Source organism: Cetorhinus maximus, chromosome 7 (genome assembly GCF_964194155.1).
Source record: "Cetorhinus maximus chromosome 7, sCetMax3.hap1.1, whole genome shotgun sequence".
NCBI lineage: Eukaryota > Metazoa > Chordata > Chondrichthyes > Lamniformes > Cetorhinidae > Cetorhinus > Cetorhinus maximus.
In genome coordinates, this window is record NC_135885.1 from 81,861,043 (window position 1) to 81,884,587 (window position 23,545).

Consider the following 23,545-nt stretch of genomic DNA (forward strand, 5'->3'; position numbering starts at 1 on the left):
TTTTTCCTTACTCTTTCATAGCATGTTTTCCTTTTATTTCATCATTAACTTTGAGTACTAACATACGAACATGCGAACATATGAATTAGGAGCAAGAGTAGCCAATTCGGGCCCTCGAGCCTGCTCTGCCATTCAATAAGATCATGGCTGATCTGAATGTAATCTCAACACCACATTCCTGCCTACCCCTGATAATCTTTCAACCACTTGTTAATCAAGAATCTATCCAGCTCTGCCTTAAAAATATTCAAAGACTTTGCTTCCACCACCTTTTGAGGAAGACAGTTCCAAAGGCTCTCAACTCTGAGAGAAATTTCTCCTCATCTCCGTCTTAAATGAGTGAACAGTGAGATCAGCTGTCCACCCGCCGACCTGTCAATGGCCAATTGAGGCCATTGACAGGATAATTAAAACAATTAAAGGACCTGCCCGTCCAAGCTTGGCGGGCAGGCCAGGAGCTCTGGCGGTAAATAGAGAAAACATGAAACCTCATCCACCGGCGGGATGAGGTTTCATGTAGGGTTTAAAAAATTTTATTAAAGTTTGAGTGAAATTTATTAACATGTCCCATCTCGTGTGACATTGTCACATGAGGGGGACATGTTAAGGATTTTTTTATTGTTCTATTTTTAAAGTTTGCAAAACTTTCAGCAACCTCCCTGAGGCAGCACTTAGCCTCAGGGGGATGTGTGCTCTTTCGTGCGCATGCACGAAAGAGCGCACTCTCGCATTTGGGGAATCCCCTCCCCCCGCCCGCACCGGGAGCACATAGCGCTTCCCGGCGGATGTCACGCTGTGCGGACCTTAATTGGCCCACCCACTTAAAATGGTGGCGGGGATCGGCTTCCCACCCACCAGAGATTGGGTCGGGCCCGCCCACCCGACAGGCAGAAAATTCCGCCCCAGATGTGGTCTGACCAATGCCCTGTACAACTGTAAGCATAACGTCACTACTTTTGTGATTAATTCCCCTCACAATAAATAATAACATTCTATTAGCTTTCTGAATTACCTGCTATACCTACATACTAACCTTTTGTGATTCATAAATTAGGAAACCCAGATCCCAATGAATCTCAGAGCTCTACAATCTCTCTCCATTTAGATGATATGCTGCTTTTATATTCTTCCTGCCAAAATGAACAATTTCACATTTGCCCACATTATACCCTATTTGCCCACTCACTTAACCTATCTATGCCTCTTTGTAGCCCCCATATGTCCTTTTTACAATTTGCTTCCCTACCTATCTTTGTGTCGTCAGGAAATTTAGCAACCATTCCTTCGGTCCTTTTGTCCAAGTCATTTATATTGATTGTAAAAAGTTGATGCCCCAGCACATCACTCGTCACATACTGCCAACCAGAAAGACCCATTTATGCCAACTCTCTGCTTCCCGTTAGCTAGCCAATCTTCTATCCATGCCAATATATTACTCCCTACACCATGAGCTTTTATTTTCTGCAATAACCTTTGATGTGGCACTTTATCAAATACCTTCTGGAATCGAAGTACAGTACATGCACCAGTTTCCCTTTATTCACAGCACATGTGACTCTTTCAAAGAGCTCCAATAAATTGGTTAAACATAATTTCCCTTTACAAAACCAGGCTGACTTTGCCTGATTGCCTTGAATTTTTCTAAGTGCCCTGCTATAACATATTTAATAATAGTTTTTAACATTGGGCAGAATTTTGCCGTCGGCGAGCAGGGGGCGGAGCCCGCTCGCCGATGCGTATAATGACGCGGGATGACGTCGGGCGGAACCCCCAACGTCATCCCGCCCCATTTAAATTTTCAGGAAGGCGGAGGCGCAGCAAAATCAGCTGCGGGTCCGCCGACCTGTCAATGGCCAATTGAGGCCATTGACAAGATCATTTAACCAATTGAAGAACCTGCCCATCCAACCTTAAGGTTGGCGGGCAGGCCAGGAGCCCCGGCGGCAAATAAAGAAAGCATGAAACCTCATCCAGCGGCGGGTTTTAAAAATTTTAATAAAGTTATGCTGTAAATTATTAACATGACCCAACTGATGTGACATAGTCACATGACAGGGACATGGAAGGGATTTTCTTTTTCTATTTTTAATATTTTTCAAAGTCCAGGCGATCTCCCTGAGGCTGCACTTAGCCTTAGGGAGATGTGCGCTCTTTCATGCGCATGCGCAAAAGAGCGCACTCTCGCTTTTAGGGAATCCCCCCCGCCCGCACAGGGAGCGCATAGCACTTCCCGGCGGACGTCACGCTGGGTGGGCCTTAATTGGTCTGCCCACGTAAAATGGCGGTGCGGCCCCAATTGCTGGCGGCGATTGGCTCCCCGCCCGCCAGAGATTGGGTCGGACCCGTCCGCCCAACAGGCAGAAAATTCTGCCCATTTTCTCTATGACATGTTTAGCTAACTGGCCTGTCGTTCCCTGTTTTATCTTCCTCCCTTTTTGAATAAAGGAGTTTCATTTGTTATTTTTTCAATCTAATGGAGCCTTCCCCGAATCTAGGGAATTTTGGAAAACTAAAATTAATACATCTACTATCTCACCAGCCACTTCTTTCAAGACCTGAGGGTGAAGCCCATCCGGACCTAGGGATTTGTCACCCGCAACACCAACAATTTGCTTAATACCACTTCCCTGGTGATTGTAATTTTCCCAAGTTCCTCCATCCCTTCCATTTCCTGATTTACAGCTGTTTCCGGGATGTTACTTGTGTCCTCTATTGTGAAGACTGAAGCTAAATACCTGTTTAATTCATCCGCCATCTCCCTACTTTCCATTATCAATTCCCCAGTCACACTTTGTATAGGACCAACGCTCACTTTGTTAACTCTTTTTTTATTTAAATATCTGTAGAAACTCTTACTATCCATCTTTATATTACTAGCTAGTTTTCTCTCGTACTCTAATTTTTCCCTCCTTATTAATCTATTTGTCATCCTTTGCTGTTCTTTATATTCTTTCCAATCTTCTGACCTGCCATGCATCTTTCAGTAATTCTATGGTTTTCTTTAAGTTTGATACTGTCTTTAACTTTTTTATTGAACCACGGATGGTGGGCCCTCTCCTTGGAATTTTTCTTTCTCATTGCAATGTGTCTACTCTGTGTATTCTGAAATATCCCTTTAAATGTCCACCACTGAACCTCTATTGACTTATCCCTTAACCTCATTTGCTAGTTCACTTTAGCTAGCTCTGCTTTCATGCCCTCATAGTTGCCCTTATTTAAGTTTAAAATATGAGTTTTGGACTCACTCGTTCCTCCCTCAAAATTAATGTAAAATTGAATCATATTATGATTGCTGCTACATAGGGGTGCCTTCACTATGAGGTTATCAATTAATTTTATCTCTTTGCTCAAACCAGGCCTAGTATGTAAGATGAAAGCAAAATACTGTGGATGCTGGAAGTCTGAAACAAAAACAGAAAATGCTGGAAAAACTCAGCAGGTCTGACAGCATCTGTGGAGAGAGAAATAGAGTTGACATTCCAAGTCTGTATGACCTGTATGAGGTCTAGTATAGCCTGCACTCTGGCTGGCTCTAGAACATGCTGTTCTAAGAAACTATCCCAAAAACATGCTATGAACTGCTCATCCATGCTACCTTTGCTATCTGCTTTGCCTCATCTTGCTCATACAGTTTCTGCATTTTTAAATCAGTCCGTTTTAAAGCTTTACTAACTGCCATTCACTTTTCATTTTCAGCTTGATGCTCCAGTGTCATTTTTAAGTTAGCAGGCTGAGTTTCTGACTCTTTGCACATATCTTTTGTAGAAGCATTAATTCATGCAGCATGTTTACAGAAAGTCATCAATCATTTTAAGTCACTTGACCTTTTGCTGTACAACTTTTGTTTCAGCAGCCACAGCGAGCTTTTCCAAAACCACTGCAGATAATAAAACCCATCCCCAACCAAGTAATATCCTGATACGAAATACAACCCTTCATTAGGTAAATTAGGGTCAAAAGACAATAACAAAATCAGTGACGAAGCCACATTTTAAATTAACATTACATAAAGGATTTGGCAAACAACTTCCATCAATACCCCATATAAATGCTTCTTTATTCAGCAAACCTTTTGGGGAGAGCTTAATGTCACCTGCCATCATCAGTGATTGTGCTGCTCCTTTATCTCTGAGGATAACAACTGGCTTGCCGACCTCACCAGACAAAATGGGGACACTTCACCCTCAAGCAAAAAGTCTCTACAACTGTCAATCACCTGATTCATCTTCTCACTGCATGTGGGGCAGACTCCCTGCTTGTTGTGAACTTTACCAGTCAAGACATTATCACCTGGGAAACACCCCTTGACTGGAAAAATCATGGAGTTGTAACTCCCTGCATTCAGTCTTCACATGCCCTTTCTTATGACAGAAGTAGCATGTTGGTTTCTTGAACTAAATATGTCCTATGAACTTTCACTTCTTCTAACCCAGGAAGGGCCAGGGTCTTTACCTTTTCCACCTTTCTCAACAGGGCCTGATCTTTTCTCATCGACCTGATTTTTATTCCAATTTCTCTGTAAGGTGCCAAAGTGGAGCGTGTTACTAATCATCTTATGAGTGAACTCAATCGTCTGCAATTGCTAATGCTTCCCTTATTTTACTAACTTTGCGGTCTTCCAGGTGAGATCTTAACCCCAAAGGTACATTATTTTTTAATTCCTCTACCAACATCATCTACACTACCTACCGAACGCCATTTCCTTTTCCCTGGCAAATTCTCCATAGGTCTGGCCCATTATCTTTTTCAAAGATCTAAACTTCTGCTGATAAGTCTCTGGCACCAACTCATAAGCACTAAGTACAGCAGTCTTTATTCCTCATAACCACATGAGTGTCCTGATGAAAGAGACGAGTACACCACCAAAGCCTTCCCTAACAAGACACTTTGTGGCAGCATAATCCACTGTTCTTTCAGTCAGTTCAGATTTGTGGCAATTTTTTCCCAAAAGACATAAAGTATACCCCCATTCCCTCCTCATTAAATTTAGGTGCTAAGCAAGAATTGTTTGCCAAATCAAAAATAAGAAGAGTCCTTTCTGAGTCAGCTTCACTTCTCGTCAATTCAAGTTTGCGTAATCGGAACTCATCCTCCATTCTGAGTTTTATCATCTTCCCCTATCTCACTCCTCTCTTGTTAATTTCTGTCTTTCTAAGCAAATCTTTCCTAGTTATGTTTCTTTTTAAATTCTGGCCAATTGTACTTGATCGCTTTCTTCCTCAAAATCCAGGTGCTTAGCCAATTATTCAAGGATTGGGTCCCTCATAGCTCCTGACTTTTCATTAATGCCTACATGCTCTGCTACAGCCTGTATATAGTCTCTTCTCAACTGTTTCAAGTCCCTGAGAGTTAGACCCTCTCTCTCAGCAAAGGCTTTAGCCTCAACAACACTTCTGTTGATCTTCCAATAAAATACAGCAAAAGCAAACGTGAAATCTTATTTGTTTCAATGCTGAAAAGTCTCTGGGTTTAATCCTAGATGAGCCCCCAGTTTTACGAATGATCCTCTTGAGGACTGGTGAAGCAAACAAATTTGCTGAACGATTCCCAAATGAAGAAATTTAAATTAACAGGCAAATCATGGTGGGTATGAAATAAAAATGGAATAGCAAATACAACAAAGGTATCTCATGGAGTTACCAGGCAATCCACTTGGCCTGCAGGGAATCAGTTTCAGCTATTCAGTTCTCCCAAGCTCAGACCTTCTGCAGGCACAATTCCAGTCCCTTGCCTTCAAGGACTTAGCTGATTCTCCACAGGCAGCAGCTTCTGAGTAAACAGGGTTCTGCCTATACAATCTTCCACACAATGGCAAACTTATTTCAGAAAGTTCTCATCTCTCAGCTCCTGTCAGTTGTACTAGTGTGTATCTACCTAAACCACCTTTATCTCCACAGGGTATGGCTGATTCTGGACATTCAATCATTCAGAAGTGAAAGAAACATTGGCAGCAGTCCTAAACATACTTTCTGACCACTCAGGAATCCATCTCTCCTTCCTGGCTTACTGACCAATTCCTCTCTCCAGCTCTTTCCTCTTTGTCTGTCTGCTATACATGGCCTCCATATTTTAACTTACTCCCTGACTGCTTCCAGATCAAGGGTTTGTAGGTTAAATGGACCAGTATTTCTTATTATCCAAAATTATAATTGATCCCTTTTCAATTTATATAAACCCCTAAAAGTCCTTTTCAAACATTGAAAAAAAAATTACAGGCTCCCCAAGCAGTTTAACGGGATTACAAATTTTCTTCACTTACTGTTTCCGCATCAAAGGCCATCACACTCTATGGAGCAGTACATTGTGACTCAGGCACAGTAACATGCATGCCTAAGTTATGAGCCATATTGAAAGCCCAAATTGCCAGCAAAGTCTCACAAAATATTGTAGCAATAATTATAGAATTATAAATAATTTTGTCTTCATTACGACTAGTGCTTTCTTTTATGCCTGAGGGTTTTTATTGAATTGTTATTTATGATGTGCTCGGTATATGTAATATAGAAATAATATGATTGAAGACTTCCTTTTACTTAGTGTTACATTTCTGACTGAGTGTGTGCTCTTTAGGACGATGTGTCCAATAATGTGTATGTTTGCTTTGGCTACAGTTCACTTTTGCTTTTATACATGGTGCTTGCCAGCTATGTGAGAGTGATCTTGCTACATTCTTTATAGATTGCATATATTGCTTCTCTTAGTATTGTCAAGATGTTTTAAACAAAAAATGAGAATTCATTCTTTATCATTTATGATTCAGCATTTATTTTAAAGCAGGTGCATTTTTATCCTTCCAACTGAGAATTTTAATTGATGACTTTTGCTTTCAGCCAGAAAGCTCTGACACCTACTGGAATAGCAGGAAGCAGATAGAGCTATGTGAATCAGAAATCAAGTACCTAAAGAGTTGTATGGAGTGTGCTCAAGACACCATAAAGAGTGATGAAGCCATCATTGAACAACTGAAGGTTACTATTGAGCAAAAGACCACAAATGAGGAATTGCATCAGAAGAATCAACAAAATCTGTTGGAAGAAATTAAATGTTACCAAAGGAGATGTCAGGTATTTGGATATATAGCAAACACTGGTTGAAACACTGTACTGAATGTATCTCCTTTTACTTCTTAAGAATAGTCAAAAAAAATAAAATAAACATCCCAATAGCTTTCAAAAATAGTTGATCAGGAACAAGTTTTCCCAAATGCATGTTACATTATTATTAAGCATTATATATGAACTGTTTTCAATTAGTGAGATTAACTGTGCAATCAGTTGTTAAACAAAACAAGGTCAATAGTCATTTATGCACTTAGGCTCCTGCTTGTACTCGAAACAAGTGTAATCGATGTAATGCCTTAATTTCTTTCACTGATTTGATGACCTAGCTGTCGTGTTGATACCATAGAAGTATGGGAATGGTAGCACTGTGGTTAATTTGCTGTCCTAATAATCCAGAAGCCTTGACTAATAATCTTCAGACATGAGTTCAAATCCCACCACAGCAGCTAGGGAATTGAAATTCAATAAATTAAAGAAATCTGGAATAAATGCTGGTATCAGTCATGGTGACCATGAAACTATTGGATTGTAGTAGAAATCCATCTGGTGCCCTTTAAGGAAAGAAACCTGCTATCCTTACCTTTACTCACCTATATGTGATTCCAGACCCAGGGCCAATGGGGTTGACTCTTAACTGCCCTCTGAAATGGTCTAGCAAGCCAATCAGTTGTATTAAAATTGCTACAAAGAGGTATAATGAGAAAAGCTGGATGGATCACCCAGTGTCAACCTAGGTATCAAACATGAGAAAAACACTCAGCCCAGCGGACCCTGCAAAATCCTCCTTACTAATATTTTGAGGACTTGTGCCAAAATTGGGAGAGACTGTAACAGCCTAACATATTCACACAAACAGAATCATAACCATTATCCAGTGTCCCAGGCTCCTCAGTCCCCATGCCTGGGTATGTCCTGTCCCACCGGCAGAACATACAACAACAACAACTTCTAATTTTATAATGCCTTTAATGGGATGAAGTGTCTCAAGGAACTTCACAGGAGCATTATTAAGCAAAGGGCGGAATCGTCCCAGGTTTTCAAGGGGTGCAGTAGCGGCTGGGTAAAACGATGTCTTACCCGCCGGCTGCAATGGCGGCTTTTCATGCCGTATCATCCCAAACCCGTCGCATTAATTATGCATTCCCGGAAACATGACGTTTCCATGATGGGAGGGCTCTCATTCACCCACCACACCATCACCTTGCCGCTTCATCACACCAGGTACCATGTTTAAAGTGCAGCCGTGTACACACCTCTCTGTGCTTCCAGCCCAGGACTGCTGCACGGAAGACAGGATGGCCCCAAAAGACAAAAAAGCTGCAGCTCCCTGCTTCAGTGATGCGTCCCTTGAACACCTTTTGAACACTGTGGAGGCCAGCCGTGATGTCCTCTACCCCTGCTCTGGCTGCAGGATGGGCAGCTGCATCACCAATCCAGCAAGGGAGGTGGTGGCAGTGGTGGTCAGTGCCAATGCCCTGAAAAAGAGCACAGCCACCCAGTACCACTACAGGATGAATGGTCTCATCCATTCCACCAGGGTAACTCACTCTTCTCATCACTCTCCACTCTCACACTCTCAAATCCATCACACATCCACAAGGATCTCAAGCCTCAAGGCACAACACACACCCTCACATCTCCATCAGGCTCATACCCTCTTGAGCTCGTGTCCTCATCCTGCCCATGGCTCCACTTACTACACAAACATTCCACACAGTGCCATGTATCATGCACACCCTCTCCAACTATTTTCATGCAGGAGAAGCTTGCTCACAACAGCAGGAAGAGATCCCAGACCGGGGGGGGGGGGGGTGGAGTGGCCCACATTAGGCTGCTCAGTCACTTTGAGGAGTATGCCATCGCGCTGACTAGTGAAGACATGGATCATGCCTGTAGTGAAGGTGAGGCCGGCAGCAAACATCCTCGTGAGGATCCTGCACCACACCATTCCTCTCTAAATGCAAATGTGAGTGCTCCCTCTTCTACTTTTGACTCTGCTGCCATGCACTACTTATCTCTACTTTGGTTCACAGGGAGCTCTGCCAAGCACCTGACTCCCTCAGCTCCATCCAGCCAAGAGGTCACCTACTCCATTGAAGATCTGGAAATAAGCATGCTGGAAAACCCGTCCCAGCACTTACCCACACCCTCCACCAACGCAAAGACACACACCTTGGCGGGGTCTAGATCTAGAGCAGGCTTGGGTTCACAATCTGGTGGTCACCGCATGGACACATGTCCTCGGCAACAGGAGGCAGATTCGTGCGAGCCCCCAGCACTCAGAGGACTGCTGGGGATCCGGCATTTGTGAGGTCTGTCTCAGATGATGAGCCTCTGGATTTGACCTTCCAACTCATCATGGAGAGTCAGCAGAAGGCATAGGCACACCACAAAACTGTTGGAAGCCCTCAACAGAGTGGCACGCAAGTCAGAGGAGTGCATCCACCTGCTGTCTGATGAAGTGGTGCCCACATGTATGAGTATGAAGGTCTCCATGGGGAGGATGGTGGACGCCATGGAGTCCCTGGTCCAGCAAATGTGTGCAGGCCTTATAATAATATGCAGATGTATTACGATGAGGTTCCCAACGGTGGGGAATGCGGCCCGCCATCAACGGGCTGAGCAGACGATCGCAAACTGGTTTCACGATGTCGTGAACCATATTGTCCGTTCACGCCGCCGATCATACCGGCGCCAGCGGGCATGGATGATTCTGCCCAACATTGAGCTACATGAGATAATAGGCTAAAACTTATAATGGAGTGGCAATTCAGGCAGATCGAAATTACTTACCTGAAAATCCAGGTGATCCTATCTTGTCCGACCTTCCGATTCAGGCCGGGTGAGATCCGTGTAGTGCAGCGCGCTCCCGGTGCCTACAGTCGAGGGCCACGCAGTCACAGGTAACTAAGCCATGCCCCCTTTTTTACAGCACTAGCTGCTGTAAACCAGGCAAGTTTAAAGGTCCAGCCAAGTTTAAAGGTCTTTGGCAAGCCAGGGAGAAGGTAAGTGTATAAGGTAAGTGAGTAGGATTGGGGGGGTGGCGGCTGGGAGTGGAGCCTGGCGGGGTATGTGGGGGTCGTTGATTCCAGTGGGGGGCTTGGTGTGGTAGTCAGGGGTGGTAGTGGAAGGGTGGGGGGAAGTTGGGGGTGTTAATGAGGTGGTGGACGAAGTCCCGTGGAGAGTTCTGGTGCGTCACAGTTACAGTTACCCAGAAGCTAGAAGTTATTTTAATTCTCCTAACCTTTTCTGGGTAACTATTGTCTAACACACTTGGAACTATCCAAAGTTTGCAATTTAAATCACATTTTCGGATGGTTCCCATTGCAGGGCAATTGCCCAAAGGAAGTTTGAACTTCCAGGGCACATGCCAAGCAATCCTTAGCTGGGAACTTCCTGGTTGGGGGAGGGTTTGAGGGAGGTTCCCCAGCACAGCTTTGGGGTAGCCCCGAGATACACTTCCCTGGAGCTTGGAAGTTACAGCAAGTCAGATTACCAAAAGCTTGATCAAAGAAGTAGGTTTTAGACAGTGTCTTAAAGGAGGAAAGCAAGATATAGGGAGGAGAGGTACAGGGAGGGAATTCTAGAGCTTGGGACCAAGGCAACTGAAGACATGGCCACGAATGATGGAGCAATTATGATTGGGAATGCGCAAGATCCAGAAATAAAGGAGCTAATTTGATCAGTGATCACAGGGGTAATAGGAGAATAGGATTTTGTGCATATTAAGACATGGGCAGCAGAATTTTGGATGACCTCAAACTTACAGAGGGTAGAACATGGGAAACCAGCCAGGGGTGTGTTGGAATAGTTGATTCTAGAGGTTGCAAAGACATAGTTGAGGATTTCAACAGCAGATGAGCTGAGACAGGAGCAAAGTCAAGTGATGTTATGGAGATGAAAATAGTCGGACTTAGAGGCGGCACAAAATTAAGTTCGGAAGCTCATCTTAAGATCAAATGTGACACCAAGGTTGCAAACAAACTGACTAATCTCAGAGTGTTGCCAGGGAAAGGGATGGAGTCGGTAGTTAGGAAATGGAGTTTGAAGTGGAGACAGAAAACAATGGCTTCAGTCTTCCCAATATTTAATTGGGGGAATTTTTCATTCATCTAGTGCTGGATGTTGGATAAACAGTCTGGTAATTTAGCAACATGAGAGGGACTGAGAGAGGTGGTGGTGATGTAGAGCCAATGTACATGTGAAAACTAATGCTGTGCCTTCGGATGATGTTGCCAAAGGGCAGCATGTAGATGAGAAATAGGAGGGGGCCAAGGATTGATCTTTCAGGGTCACCAGAGGTAACGGTGCAGGAACAGAAGCAAAATCATTGCAAATGATTCTACGGCTACAATTCGACAGATGAAAATGGAACTATGTGAGAGCAGTCCCACTCAGTTGAACGCAGTGGAGAGGCGCTGGAGGAGGATGGTGTGGTCAACTGAACCAAAGGTTGCAGACAGGTTAAGAAGGAGGGATAGCTTACCTTTGTCATAGGATGTAATTTGGAACTTTGATAAAGGGCTATTTTGATACAGTAGGGGGAGGCCATGGTGTAGTGGTATTGTCACTGAACTAGTAATCCAGAGACCCATGGTAATGCTCTGGGGACCATGGTTTGAATCCCAACACGACAGATAGTGGAATTTGAATTCAATTAAAATAAAATCTGGAATTAAGAGTCTAACGATGACCATGAAACCATTGCTGATTGTCATAAAAACCCATCTGGTGCACTAATATCCATTAGGGAAAGAAATCTGCCATCCTTATCTGGTCTGGCCTACCTGTGACTCTAGAACGACCCACAGCAATGCCCTCTGAAATGGTCCAGCAAGCCACTCAATTGTATCAAACTGCTACGAAAACTGTAAGGAATGAAACCATAAGGACCACTCGGCATTGACCTAGGCACTGGAAGCAACAATGGCTAACTTGGCCCTGTTGACCCTGCAAGGACCTCCTTATGAACATCTGGGGGCTTGTACCAAAATTGGGAAAGCTGTCTCACAGACTAGTCAAGCAACAGCCTGACATAGTTATCCTCACGGAATCATACCTTACAGACAATGTGTCAGACACCACCGTCACCATTCCTGGGTATGTCCTGTCCCACCAGCAGGACAGACCCAGCAGAGGTGGTGACACAGTGATATACAGTTAGGAGGGAGTTGATCTGGGAGTCTTCAACATTGACTCTGGACCCCATGAAGTCTCACGGCATCAAGGCCAAACATGGGCAAGGAAACCTCCTGCTGATTATCACGTACTGCCCTCCCTCAGCTGATGAATCATTTTGAATCCATTTTGAACACCATTTGGAGGAAGCACTGAGGGTGGCAAGGGTGCAGAATGTACTCTGGCTGAGAGACTTCAATGCCCTTCACCAAGAGTGGCTTGGTAGTACCAGTACTGACTGAGCTGGTCGAGTCCTAAATGGCATAGCTGCTAGACTGGGCCTGCGGCAGGTGGTGAGGGAACCAACAAGGGGGAAAAACCTACGTGATCTCGTCCTCAACAACCTGCCTGCCACAGATGCATCTGTCCATGACACTGTCGGTAGGAGCGACCACCGCCCAGTCCTTGTGGCGATGAAGTTCCGTCTTCACATTGAGGATACCCTCCATCGTGTTTTGTGATGCTACCACTGTGCTAAAAGGATTTTGAACACATCCATCAACTCATGGCTGGGCATCCATGAGGCACTGTGGGCCATCAGTAGCAGCAGAATTGTACTCAAACACAATCTGTGATCTCATGGCCCAGCGTACCCCCCACTCTACCATTACTACCAAGCTAGGGAAGTAACCCTGGTTCAATGAAGAGTGCAGGAGAGCATGCCAAGAGCAGCACCAGCAGACCTAAAATGAGGTTTCAACCTAGTGAAGCTACAACACAGGATTACTTGTGTGCCATCACAGCAGAAGCAGTATTCGATAGACAGAGCTAAACAATCTCGCAACCAATGGATCAGATCTAAGCTCTGCAGTCCTGCCACATTCAGTCATGAATGGTGGTGGACAACTAAACAACACATTGGGGAAGAGACTCCACAAATTTCCCCACCCTCAATTGTGGTGGAGCCTAGCACATGAGTGCAAAAGATAAGGCTGAAGCATTTGCAACAGCCTTCAGCCAGAAGTGCCAAGTGGATGATCCATCTTGGCCTCCTCCGTTGGTCCCCAGCATTACAGCTGCCAGTCTTCAGCCAATTCGGTTCACTCCACATGATATCAAGAAACGGCTGAAGGCACTGGATACTGAAAATCCTATTGGCCCTGACAATCATCCAGGAATGGTACTGAAGACTTGTGCTCCAGAACTTGCCATACCCCTAGCTAAGTTCCAAGAATCAGTTTCACAACGTTGTGAAATCAGTTCCGGTATAGCTACAACACTGGCATCTACCCAGCAATGTGGAAAATTGCCTAGGTATGTCCTGTACACAAAAAGCAGGACAAATCCAACCCGGCCGATCACTGCCCCATCAGACTACTCTTGATCATCAGCAAAGTGATGGAAGGGGTCATCAACAGTGCTATCAGGCAGCACTTGTTTAGAAATAACCAGCTCACTGATGCTCAGTGTGGGTTCCATCAGAGCCACTCAGCTCCTGACCTCATTACAACCTTGGTTCAAGCATGTACAAAAAAGCTGAACTCCGGAAGAGAGGTGAGAGTGACTGCCCTTGACATCAAGGCAGCATTTGACTATGTATGACATCAAGGAGCCCTAGCAAACCTGGAGTCAATGGGAATCGGTAAAAAAACTCTCCACTGGTTGGAGGCATACCTAGCACAAAGGAAGATGGTTGTGATTGTTGGAGGTCAATCATCTCAGTTCCAGGACATCACTGCAGGAGTTCCTCAGGGTAGTGTCCTCGGCCCAACCATCTTCAGCTGCTTCATCAATGAACTTCCTTCAATCATAATGTCATGACAGCAGATCACAGCCCCGAATTACTCACAGGCAGGTTAAATTTTTAAGGAAGAAGTGTTTGTTTAAAAAGACATACAAGTAAAAACTGGTTGAGAATGTAAAATAACCACTTTCTAGAAAATTCCTATGTTGATTATACTTGATCAACTAGTCCAGAGAAACCATGGAATATCCCACCTCAAAAAGGTGTCAAGGCCTACTTCTGACAGGAACGCTGGAAAGGAAGAGATGCAATTAACAATAATTAACTTTAACCTTCTGTAGTTGGGGAGACAAGGGAGACTAATTACCCCATCTCAGCAGAAACCATCTTCTGTTGAATTATATTTCAGAATGTGGAAATCGTCTGAGTTGAAAGAAGGCATATTCTGGATGAAAGACATGTTTGTCTTTTTCCCTTCCAGGGATACACAAGGAAAAACCAGCAGCAAACTGGTCAGTGTGTTCTAGTTCTAGTGTGGTAGTATGTGCTGTAATGGTCACAGCAGAAGAACATCAACTAGGCATCCCTGCAGTTTCCAGTTAAAAGTCTCTAGGCAGAATCGTCCGTGCCCTCTGGCATCGGGTGTGTTTGGTGGCGTAAGCAGACAATTTGGCGAGAAGGCAAAAAATAAGTTCCACAACGTCGTAAAACCAGTTTGCGATCATCCGCTCAGCCCGTTGATGGCGGGCCATGTTTCCCAGCATCGGACATCGGGAACCTCATTGTAATATATCAGTATAAGGCTAGCCCGCCGGACTCATCCCCTGCACCAGCTGGATTCTTCGCCCTCATGCCAGCATGTTTAACAACAACATATAAAAGGCATGCACTTAACGGGCTGCATTTTGAAGAAAACTCGGAGGTGAGTGCACAGTTAAGTTGTGGAGTGCTCATGAGGGACATTTGCTGGACTTCAAGATTGAGGCGCCTTCCGGGGGGAAAAGGCTGCCCTGCGGTTGAAGTGACTTTGTGGTGTTGGGGGGGGTTGGTGCAAATGCTGCTCTGCGTTTGAGGCAACTTTGGGGGCGGGGGCAAAGGCTGCAATACGGTTGAAAGTAGCACACAAACACATGTGGGGTGGGGGGAGTGTTGGGCGAGGGAAATGACCCACAGCCACATTGATATGATTGGAGTCGGGTTTCTAGCTTACCTGCCCACTCAAGCAACACAGAGGCATCAAAGTGCCACCAAGTGCTGCAGAGCTTTTCACCCCTCGGGCACAAACTGCAAACTAATGAGCATTTTAGTGGAATGCAGAACAGTTGGATGACTGGGCATGTTGTACAATCTCCTTGCTAAAGTTGGCCGTGGAGCAGTCACTGGTGAAGGCGCTCACAGCTCCTTTGCAATGTCAACATCCCGGTTTGGACCAGTCTCCCCCATGGTTCAAGCTACCAGTACAACCTTGCAGTGTGAGTTAGGAGAATGCCTTAAGCTGAGAGCACAGTATGCAGTCCAATGGGCAAAGCTGCTGCTAACTGGTCAGGTGGCATGGGGCAGAGGTGGGTGGGGTTTCGGGCAGCTATGCAGAGCACTAATCTCTGGCCATCCAAGTGATGGCCAGAACTCTCCAGGAAATGTTGAGGAGCCTTCACACTTAACCAGGACAGGTTCTTAGTACACCCATGCTAACCACATTTCTCTCTTTCATCCTGCAGGAGGAATACATCAGGATCTTGGAGACTGGTGAACTAACTATATGCCTCATGGCGTACAGAGAGCAAAGACCACAGAGAAGAGAGCAACAGAGGGAGGGGCAGCACCATCTGGAAGAAGGGACAGCTCGGGTCGCACACCCGCCACTGAAGAGCCACAGCGAGCCATTGCTGACTGGCGCCCTGTGACACTCAGGGTCTATAGATGATGCCTTTCATTCCTGCAGATGATTGAGAACCAGTGTCACCAAAGACTGTGCATGGCTAGGGAACTGGTCAGTCACATCTACTAGATTTGGCACCACGTGGATATGGAGGGCATCCACTGCCAGTGGCCGTGAACGTGACAGTGGCGCTCAATTTCTACACCAGTGGCTCCTTTCAGGACTCCACAGGTGACTTCTGTGGGATATCACAAGCCACTACCCACAAATGCATCCATGAGGTCATGGACGTCATCTTTGCGAGGGCACACAACTTTGTGCATTTTTCCCTGGACCAGGAGAGCCAGGATGAAAGAGCAATTGGATTCACCCAGATCTCAGGTTTCCCACAGGTGCAGGGTGCCATCGACTGCACTCACGTGGCGCTCAGATCTCTGTCTCAATAAGCGGGCAACTATGTCAACTGTAAGGGATTGCATTCGCTGAATGTGCAGCTGGTGTGCGACCACCACAAATGCATCCTGCTGGTCTGCACTCATTTTCCAGGGAGTGTCCACGTTTCCTACATTCTCAGTCGGGTCACAGATCCCTGACACCTTCCAGGGTCCACAGAGGCTGCGTGGATGTCTCCTCAGGGACAAGGGCTACCCGCAGAGGACGTGACTGATGACACCCGTGCGACAGCCTCAGACTGCAGCAGAGCGATGGTATAACGAGGCTCATGCTGCAACTCACAACTTTGTGGAGCAAAACCATCAGGATGCTGAAAATGAGGTTCAGGTGCCTGGACCAGTCCGGTGGAGCCCTGCCATGTAGTCCACAGAGGGTGTCTCACTTTGTCGTCGCCTGCTGCGCCCTTTACAACCTGGTGCTGCAACAAGGAGAGGAGCTGGCTGAGGAGGAGATGCAGGAGCTGGATGTCTCCTCCGATGAGGAAGACGTCGACAGTGATGAGGGTGAGGAGGTCCTCGAAGGCGGCGATGTCGGTGCTGAGGCCCTTGCACTGGTCAGACGAGGCAGCTGCACTTGGGAGGCCTCATAGCTGCTAGGTGTGTGGAGAATGATGACAACATGCAGTGAGTAGACACCATAAAATTGTCACATTGCATCTATGAATGTTGACTCTAGTATGGGTTATGGCAGTGCACATAACCTCTGTGATAATGCTCCTATCACAGAGATGCAGTGGAGGCCCTAATAGTCACTCAATTGCAGGAGGATGATAATGACATGCAATGAGGACATTCCAGAGATCTTCACAAAGCCTCTGAGAATGCCTGACTACTGTCTGGCTGAGGGCAGATTGCTTGCGCTCTGTGATCAGGGTCATATCATAGAGACGTAGCCATGAAACTTTAAAAGCGTCTGATCCTTTGTTCACCTTCAGTACCTGACTCCTCCAGGAGCACAGGACCAGCATCACTAGTCACAGATGCTGACAAGATGGGGGCCAGCCCCACCTTAAAGGCACTGAGAACACACAGATAGAATGACGGAACTCAGACACTTGCCCATGACATTCTGGCAGCAATGACAAGCACTGTCGAGGCGCGGGCATCAGTAATGTGTCCCGGGAGTATGAGGCCAGACCATCACTTTGGCCTGAAGGCTGCACAAAACACAGGGAAGAGACCCTGGACTGAGACACCTGCCTTTATCTTGTGCAGAAAGGTTTCACATCTAAATGACATGAAGACTGCTCATCAGAACAAGGAGCCACAGGCAGGGAGACATTCTTGGGAGTTTATTGACAATAGTGAACATTATGTATAAGTGATTAACACCCATGCCCAGGCCGTGCAACTACATCTTCTTAATTTCTCCCTTGTTTTTGTTAATTTAGTTTATTGTTTTGACTCAAAAGAGTTACATCTTCTTAACTAGAGTCGACCGACCCAACTGTCTGCCCCTCTTCCACGGCTATGTTTGCGGTTGGTTTCCCTGGAGAGGGAGCACACGGTGTCTGCCGGCACCATTGAGGCCTACCATGAACGGTGAGCACCACGGAGACTGGGGTGCTTTATAGACCCTTTTGCTCACATTTTGATTTAATGTTGGCAAGTTTCCTGTAAATTTTGTCTTTGTTTTTGTAGTTTACATTTAAGGGACTACTTTTTACTTTGTCCCCAATTTTGTTAATTTTGGTTGACTCAAAAGAGTTGCATCTTCTTAACTTTCCTAACCCTGCCGCTATGTCTTGGTGCTACCCAGACATCCACAGTGGAAGATGATGCTGCCCGCTGACTGCTGCGCCCTGTCTGTGATGACCTTGGCTAGCGCCCTCTGGAGGGCTGAGACCTGGATTGGAGGCCTTGGGTTGTAGACTCGATCGGCTGTTTGGTAGATGTGCCTGCAATTGCAAGGAGAGATAATTAGTGCATGACAGTGGCCTGTTAAAGAGGACACATCACTCACAGCATGGTTGTCTGATGGATGTTGCTCTGCTGGATCCTCACTTGGCAGAGCACCGCCGACCTCACCGTCAGCACAGGACCGGTCCAGATCTTCCCCAGCCAGTTGGATGGCCCTGTTTTCAAAGTCCGTGAGGACCTTGATTTCAGGCATTCCTCCACTGATAAGTGACCTCTCCCTCTTGTTATGTACCAGCTTGTCCTGCATGAATAGAGATGGAAAGAGTGTAAGCAGGACGCCTGCCAGACCAGAAGATAAGTATGCCTGGCATGTGTGGATGGTGCATGGTCCTATGGACAGGATGAGGACAATGAAGATGTGTATGAGAGAGAGTGAATGGCGATGTCCCTTAAACTGGCAGTGAGTGAGGGCCCTGTGGATGTGTAATGGGTTTGTGAGTGTGTGAGTTGAGAGTGATGAGAAGAGTGACTTACTCTGGCAGAACGGAGGAGATCATTCATCCTCTTGCAGCACTGGGTGGCTGTCCTCTTTTGCAGGGCGTTGGCACTGATCACAGCTGTCAGGGCCTCCCAAGCTGAATTAGTGATGTTGCTGCCCATCCTGCAGCCAGTGCGGGGGTAGAGGACATCACAGCAAGCCTCCACTGCATCCAACAGGCACTCGAGAGACATGTCATTGAGCCTGGGGGCTGCAGTCTTTGTCTTTCAGGGCCATGTCTTCTTTGCAGCAGTCGTGGGCTGGATGCACTGAGAGGTGTGTGCACGCAGCTGCACTTTCAATATCCAGACTTAGAGTGATTAGTGGCAATGAACATTCGCACCACACAATTGCCAGGTAATGACCATCTCCAATAAGAGACACTCTAATCATCACTCCTTGATGTTCAATGGCATTACCATCACTGACTCCCCCACTATCAACATCCTGGGGGTTGCCATTGACCAGAAACTGAACTGGACTAGCCATATAAATACTGTGGCTACAAGAGCAGGTCAGAGGCTAGGAATCCTGCGGTAAGTAATTCACCTCCTTACTCCCCAAAGCCTGTCCACCATCTACAAGGCACAAGTCAGGAATTTGATGGAATACCCTCCACTTGCCTGGATGAATGCAGCTCCAACAACACTCAAGAAGCTCGACACCATTCAGGACAAATTAGCCCACTTGATTGGCACCACATCCACAAACACTCACTGCCTCCACCACTGACACACAGTGACAGCAGTGTGTACCATCTACATGATGCACTGCAGGAGTTCACAAAGGCTCCTTAGACAGCACCTTCCAAAGCCATGACCGCTACCATTTGGAAGGACAAGGGCAGTAGATGCACGCAAACACCACCACCTGCAAGTTCCCCTCCAAGCCACTCACCATCCTGACTTGGAAATATATCGCCATTCCTTCACTGTCACTTGGTCAAAATCCTGGAAATCTCTCCAAAAGCAGTGTGGGCGTACCTATATCACATGGACTGCAGCGGTTCAAAAAGACAGCTCACCATCACCTTCTCAAGGACAATTAGGGATGGGCAATAAATGCTGGCCCAGCCAGCGAAGCCCACATCCCATGAATGAATCAATAAAACTGTGGCAGTTTTGACTGGAGGGATTCAAACATGGAGTCCTGGGAAAGATGAGAGCTGATTTGGGAGGTGACAATATGTTCACAGACTATGGAGAGGAAAGGGAGGTTAGAGATTGTACAGTAATTTGCAAGAATGGAGGGGTGAGGACAGCAGATTTTTGAGGAGAGGGGTGAAGACAGCAGATTTAGTGGAGAGAGGGATAACATCTGAAGAGAGGGAAATGTTTACAATATCTGCTAACATGGGGGCCATGAGATGAGATGGGTGATTAGTAGTTTCATGGAGACAGGATTGAGGAAACAGGAGGTGGGTCTCATAGACAAGATGATCTCAGAGAGGTCATAAGTGGAGATAGGAGAGAAACTAGAGAAAGATGTGACTTCAGGTTAGGGCATGGAGGAGCATTGAATGAAGTATGACCAGGGTGGCTGGTGGAAAGGAGGGGCGTAGCAGAAACAGCTGGTTGGATTGTCTCAACCTTAGTGACAAAGAAGTCCATGAACTCCTCGAACTTGTAGTTGGAGGTGAGGCTGGACAGGACAGGTGAGAGGGGTTTAAGAAGCAGTTGAGAAGAAAAATCTGGGGATACCTTTACATTCCAAAATGATCCTGGACTAGTGAGCAGTTTTAGCAGAGGAGGGTAGGGTCCGATAGTCTTTTATGTATTCCAGCCAGATCTAATGTTGGATGGCCAAATCATATGGTGTCATACCCTTTCAAGTCTGTGTCCCTTGGACTTAAATGACCAGAGATGAGGGCCGTACTGGAGGAACAGCCAAGGTGAAAGAGAGTAATGGTTTTACTGGGGACTAGGCCATCAAAGGTGGTGGTGAAGGCATGGTTGAGTAGATCAATAGCTGCAGGAATGTTGTGGCGAACGGTCACATGCTAGTTAGTTGAGATTTTGAAAGTCAAATGTTGCGGCATAATGGTATACAAATAGGAGGGAGGTCCTTAGAAGTCCTCAACATTGACTGCGGACCCAATGACGTTTCCTGGCATCAGATCAAACATGGGAAAGGAAACCATCTGCTGATTACCAGCTATGGCCCTCCTTCAGCAGATGAATCAGTGCTCCTCCATGTTGAACACCACTTGGAAGGAATAATGAGGGTGGCAAGAGCACAAAATATACTGTGGGTGGGGAACTTCAATATCCATCACTAAGAGTGGCTCAGTCACACCACTCTAATCAAGCTGACTGATTCCTGAAGGACATAGCTAGCTGACTAGGCATGTGGTAGATGGTCAGAGAATTAATAAGAGAGAAAAACCTACTTTGCCTCATATTGACCAGTCTGCATTTCACGATGCATATGTTCAGGACAATATTGGTAGGATTAACCATTGCTCAGTCCTTGGGAAGACAAAGTCCCATCTTCACACTGAGGACACCCTCCATCGTGTTGTGTGGCACTATCACTGTGCTAAATGGGATAGCTTCAGACCAAATCTATCAGTTCAAAACTAGGCATCCATGAGGCACTATGGCCACCATCAGCAGACGAATTGCATTCAAGGACTATCTGTAACCCCATGGCCCAAAATAACCCTCACTCTACTATTATCAAGAGTATAGAACAGCATGCTAGAAGCAGTATCAGGCACACTTAAAAAGGAGGTGCCAACCTGATGAAGCTACAACTCAGGGCTACTATACATGCATGCTACAAAGCAAAAATAGCATGCTATAGAGAGCTAACCAATCATACAACCAACAGATTAGATCAAAGCTCCTCAGACCTGCTACATCCAGTCGTGAATAGTGGAGGACAACTAAATATCTTATAGGAGGAGGAGGCTCCATGAATGCCGCTATCCTCAATGATGGCGAAGCCCAGCAGGTCAGTGTAAAAGACAAGGCTGAAGCATTTGCAACCATCTTCGGCCAAAAGTGCCAAGTGGATGATGTATTTCAGCTTCATTCTGAGGCTCCCACCATCACAGAAAAGTCTTCAGCCAATTTGATTCACTTCACGTGTTACCATGAAATGGCTGAATGTACTGGATATAGAAAATGGGCCCTGACAATATCCTGCCAGTAGTACTGAAGACTTGTGCTCCAGCACAAGCTGCATCTCTTACCAAGCTGTTGCAGTACTTTAAAACTAGCTTGTATACAATAAAGTGGAAAATTGCCCAGGTTTGTCATATCCACCAAAAGTAGGTCAAAATCCAGTACGGCCAATTACCATCCTGTCAGTCTATTCTCAGTGATCAGCAAAGTGATGAAAGGTGTCATCAACAGTGCTATTAGGTGAAATTTACTCACCTATAACTTTCTCATAAATGCTCAGTTTGGGTTTTGACAGGATTCAGACCTCATTACCATCACAAATATGGACAAAAGAAGTGTATAAGAGTGATTGCCCATGACATCAAGGATCCCTAGTAAAGCTGAAGTTAATGGAAATTAGTGGAGCTGGTGTCAGTACCATTCGCAAACCCTCAGATAATGCATGCATGTGTGCAGCAGATCCTCGACGACATTCAAGGCTGACCTGATAAGTGGCAAGTTCCATTTGCACCGCACAAGTGCCAGGCATTGACATCTCCAACAAGAGATAGTCTAGCCACCACCTCTTGACATTAAGTAGAATCACCATCACCAAATTCCTTTTTATCAACACCCTAGGGATCACCATTGACTAGAAACTCAACTGGGCCAGCCACATAAATACTGTGGCTATATGAGCAGGTCAGGAACTGGGCATTCTGCAGCGAGCAGCTCAACACTTGACTCACCAAAGCCTGTCCACCATCTACAAGGCGCAAGTCAGGAGTGTGATGGAATATTTTCCACTTGCTTTGACAAGTGCAGCCCCAAGGGCTATAATCTTCTCAAGGACAATAAGGGCTAGGCATAAGTGCTGCCTAGCCAGTAACGTTGACATCCTTTAAATGAATATTAAAAAAATCTGGGAAGAATGACAGGCAGCACTCATAATCTTTGTGGTGATGGCATGCTGTTGTTCACAATCCACATCGAACTACAACCTGCCAGAATTTCCATTCTAAAGATTAACTGTTTCAGAATGTAAACTGTGGTGATTGATTTATGAAAGTATAATACTCTTTAGATGTAATATCTTATTTTATGTTTGTTTTTCTGTGTCAGGGTGATTACATTCTTGTAACTTCAGTACAACAAAATATTTTAGTGAAAATAATTAACTGGCTTCAATAACTCTTCTTTGGAAGAGTCATATCAGACTCAAAACGTTAATTCTGCTTTTCTCTCCACAGATGCTGCCAGACCTACTGAGTTTTTCAGCATTTTCTATTTATATTTCAGATTTCTAGCATCCACCATATTTTGCCTTTATTGAAATTATGCAAGTTTTTTATGTGATTTTCTTTTCCATCCATTGGTTTCAATAAAGAACATTGATTTTCCACTGCATTCTGGCGATGAACAAAAATCTACTTTCCTGAGTTTACTTTATACTATTACCTCTGAAAGCATGTTTTCTACAGAATACAGCCATGTAAAGTAAATGAGATATTAAGTGCTAAAAATTGGAGACCATTGATCTTGTGACACAGGAGTCAAATGTTGTTTTTTGTGTATCTAGAAAATGGAATCAGAAATTTCAGAGCTGCAAATTGAATTGCAGTCACGAGATGATCTACTGCAAGTAAGTGACATGGAGCAAAAACAACTGCGCAAGGAGCTAGCCAGAGTCAAAGGATCCATAATGCATAAAGATAGTGTCATTAGGTAAGTTTCACAGGTCAGCACACTGTCACAGTGCAGATTCTACAGAATTGTTTGAAATTAT

At 45.4% G+C, this 23,545-nt stretch overlaps 1 protein-coding gene across 1 annotated transcript in view; it reads left to right on the top strand.

Moving 5' to 3' along the window:
- LOC144682419 (deuterosome assembly protein 1-like) overlaps positions 1 to 23,545 on the top strand; it is a 181,883-nt gene that overhangs the window by 61,853 nt on the left and 96,485 nt on the right. Inside the window, exons 7-8 of the mRNA XM_078544829.1 lie at positions 6,831 to 7,064; positions 23,339 to 23,484. Coding sequence (XP_078400955.1) covers positions 6,831 to 7,064; positions 23,339 to 23,484 — 380 coding nt within the window. The remainder of the gene's footprint in view (positions 1 to 6,830; positions 7,065 to 23,338; positions 23,485 to 23,545) is intronic.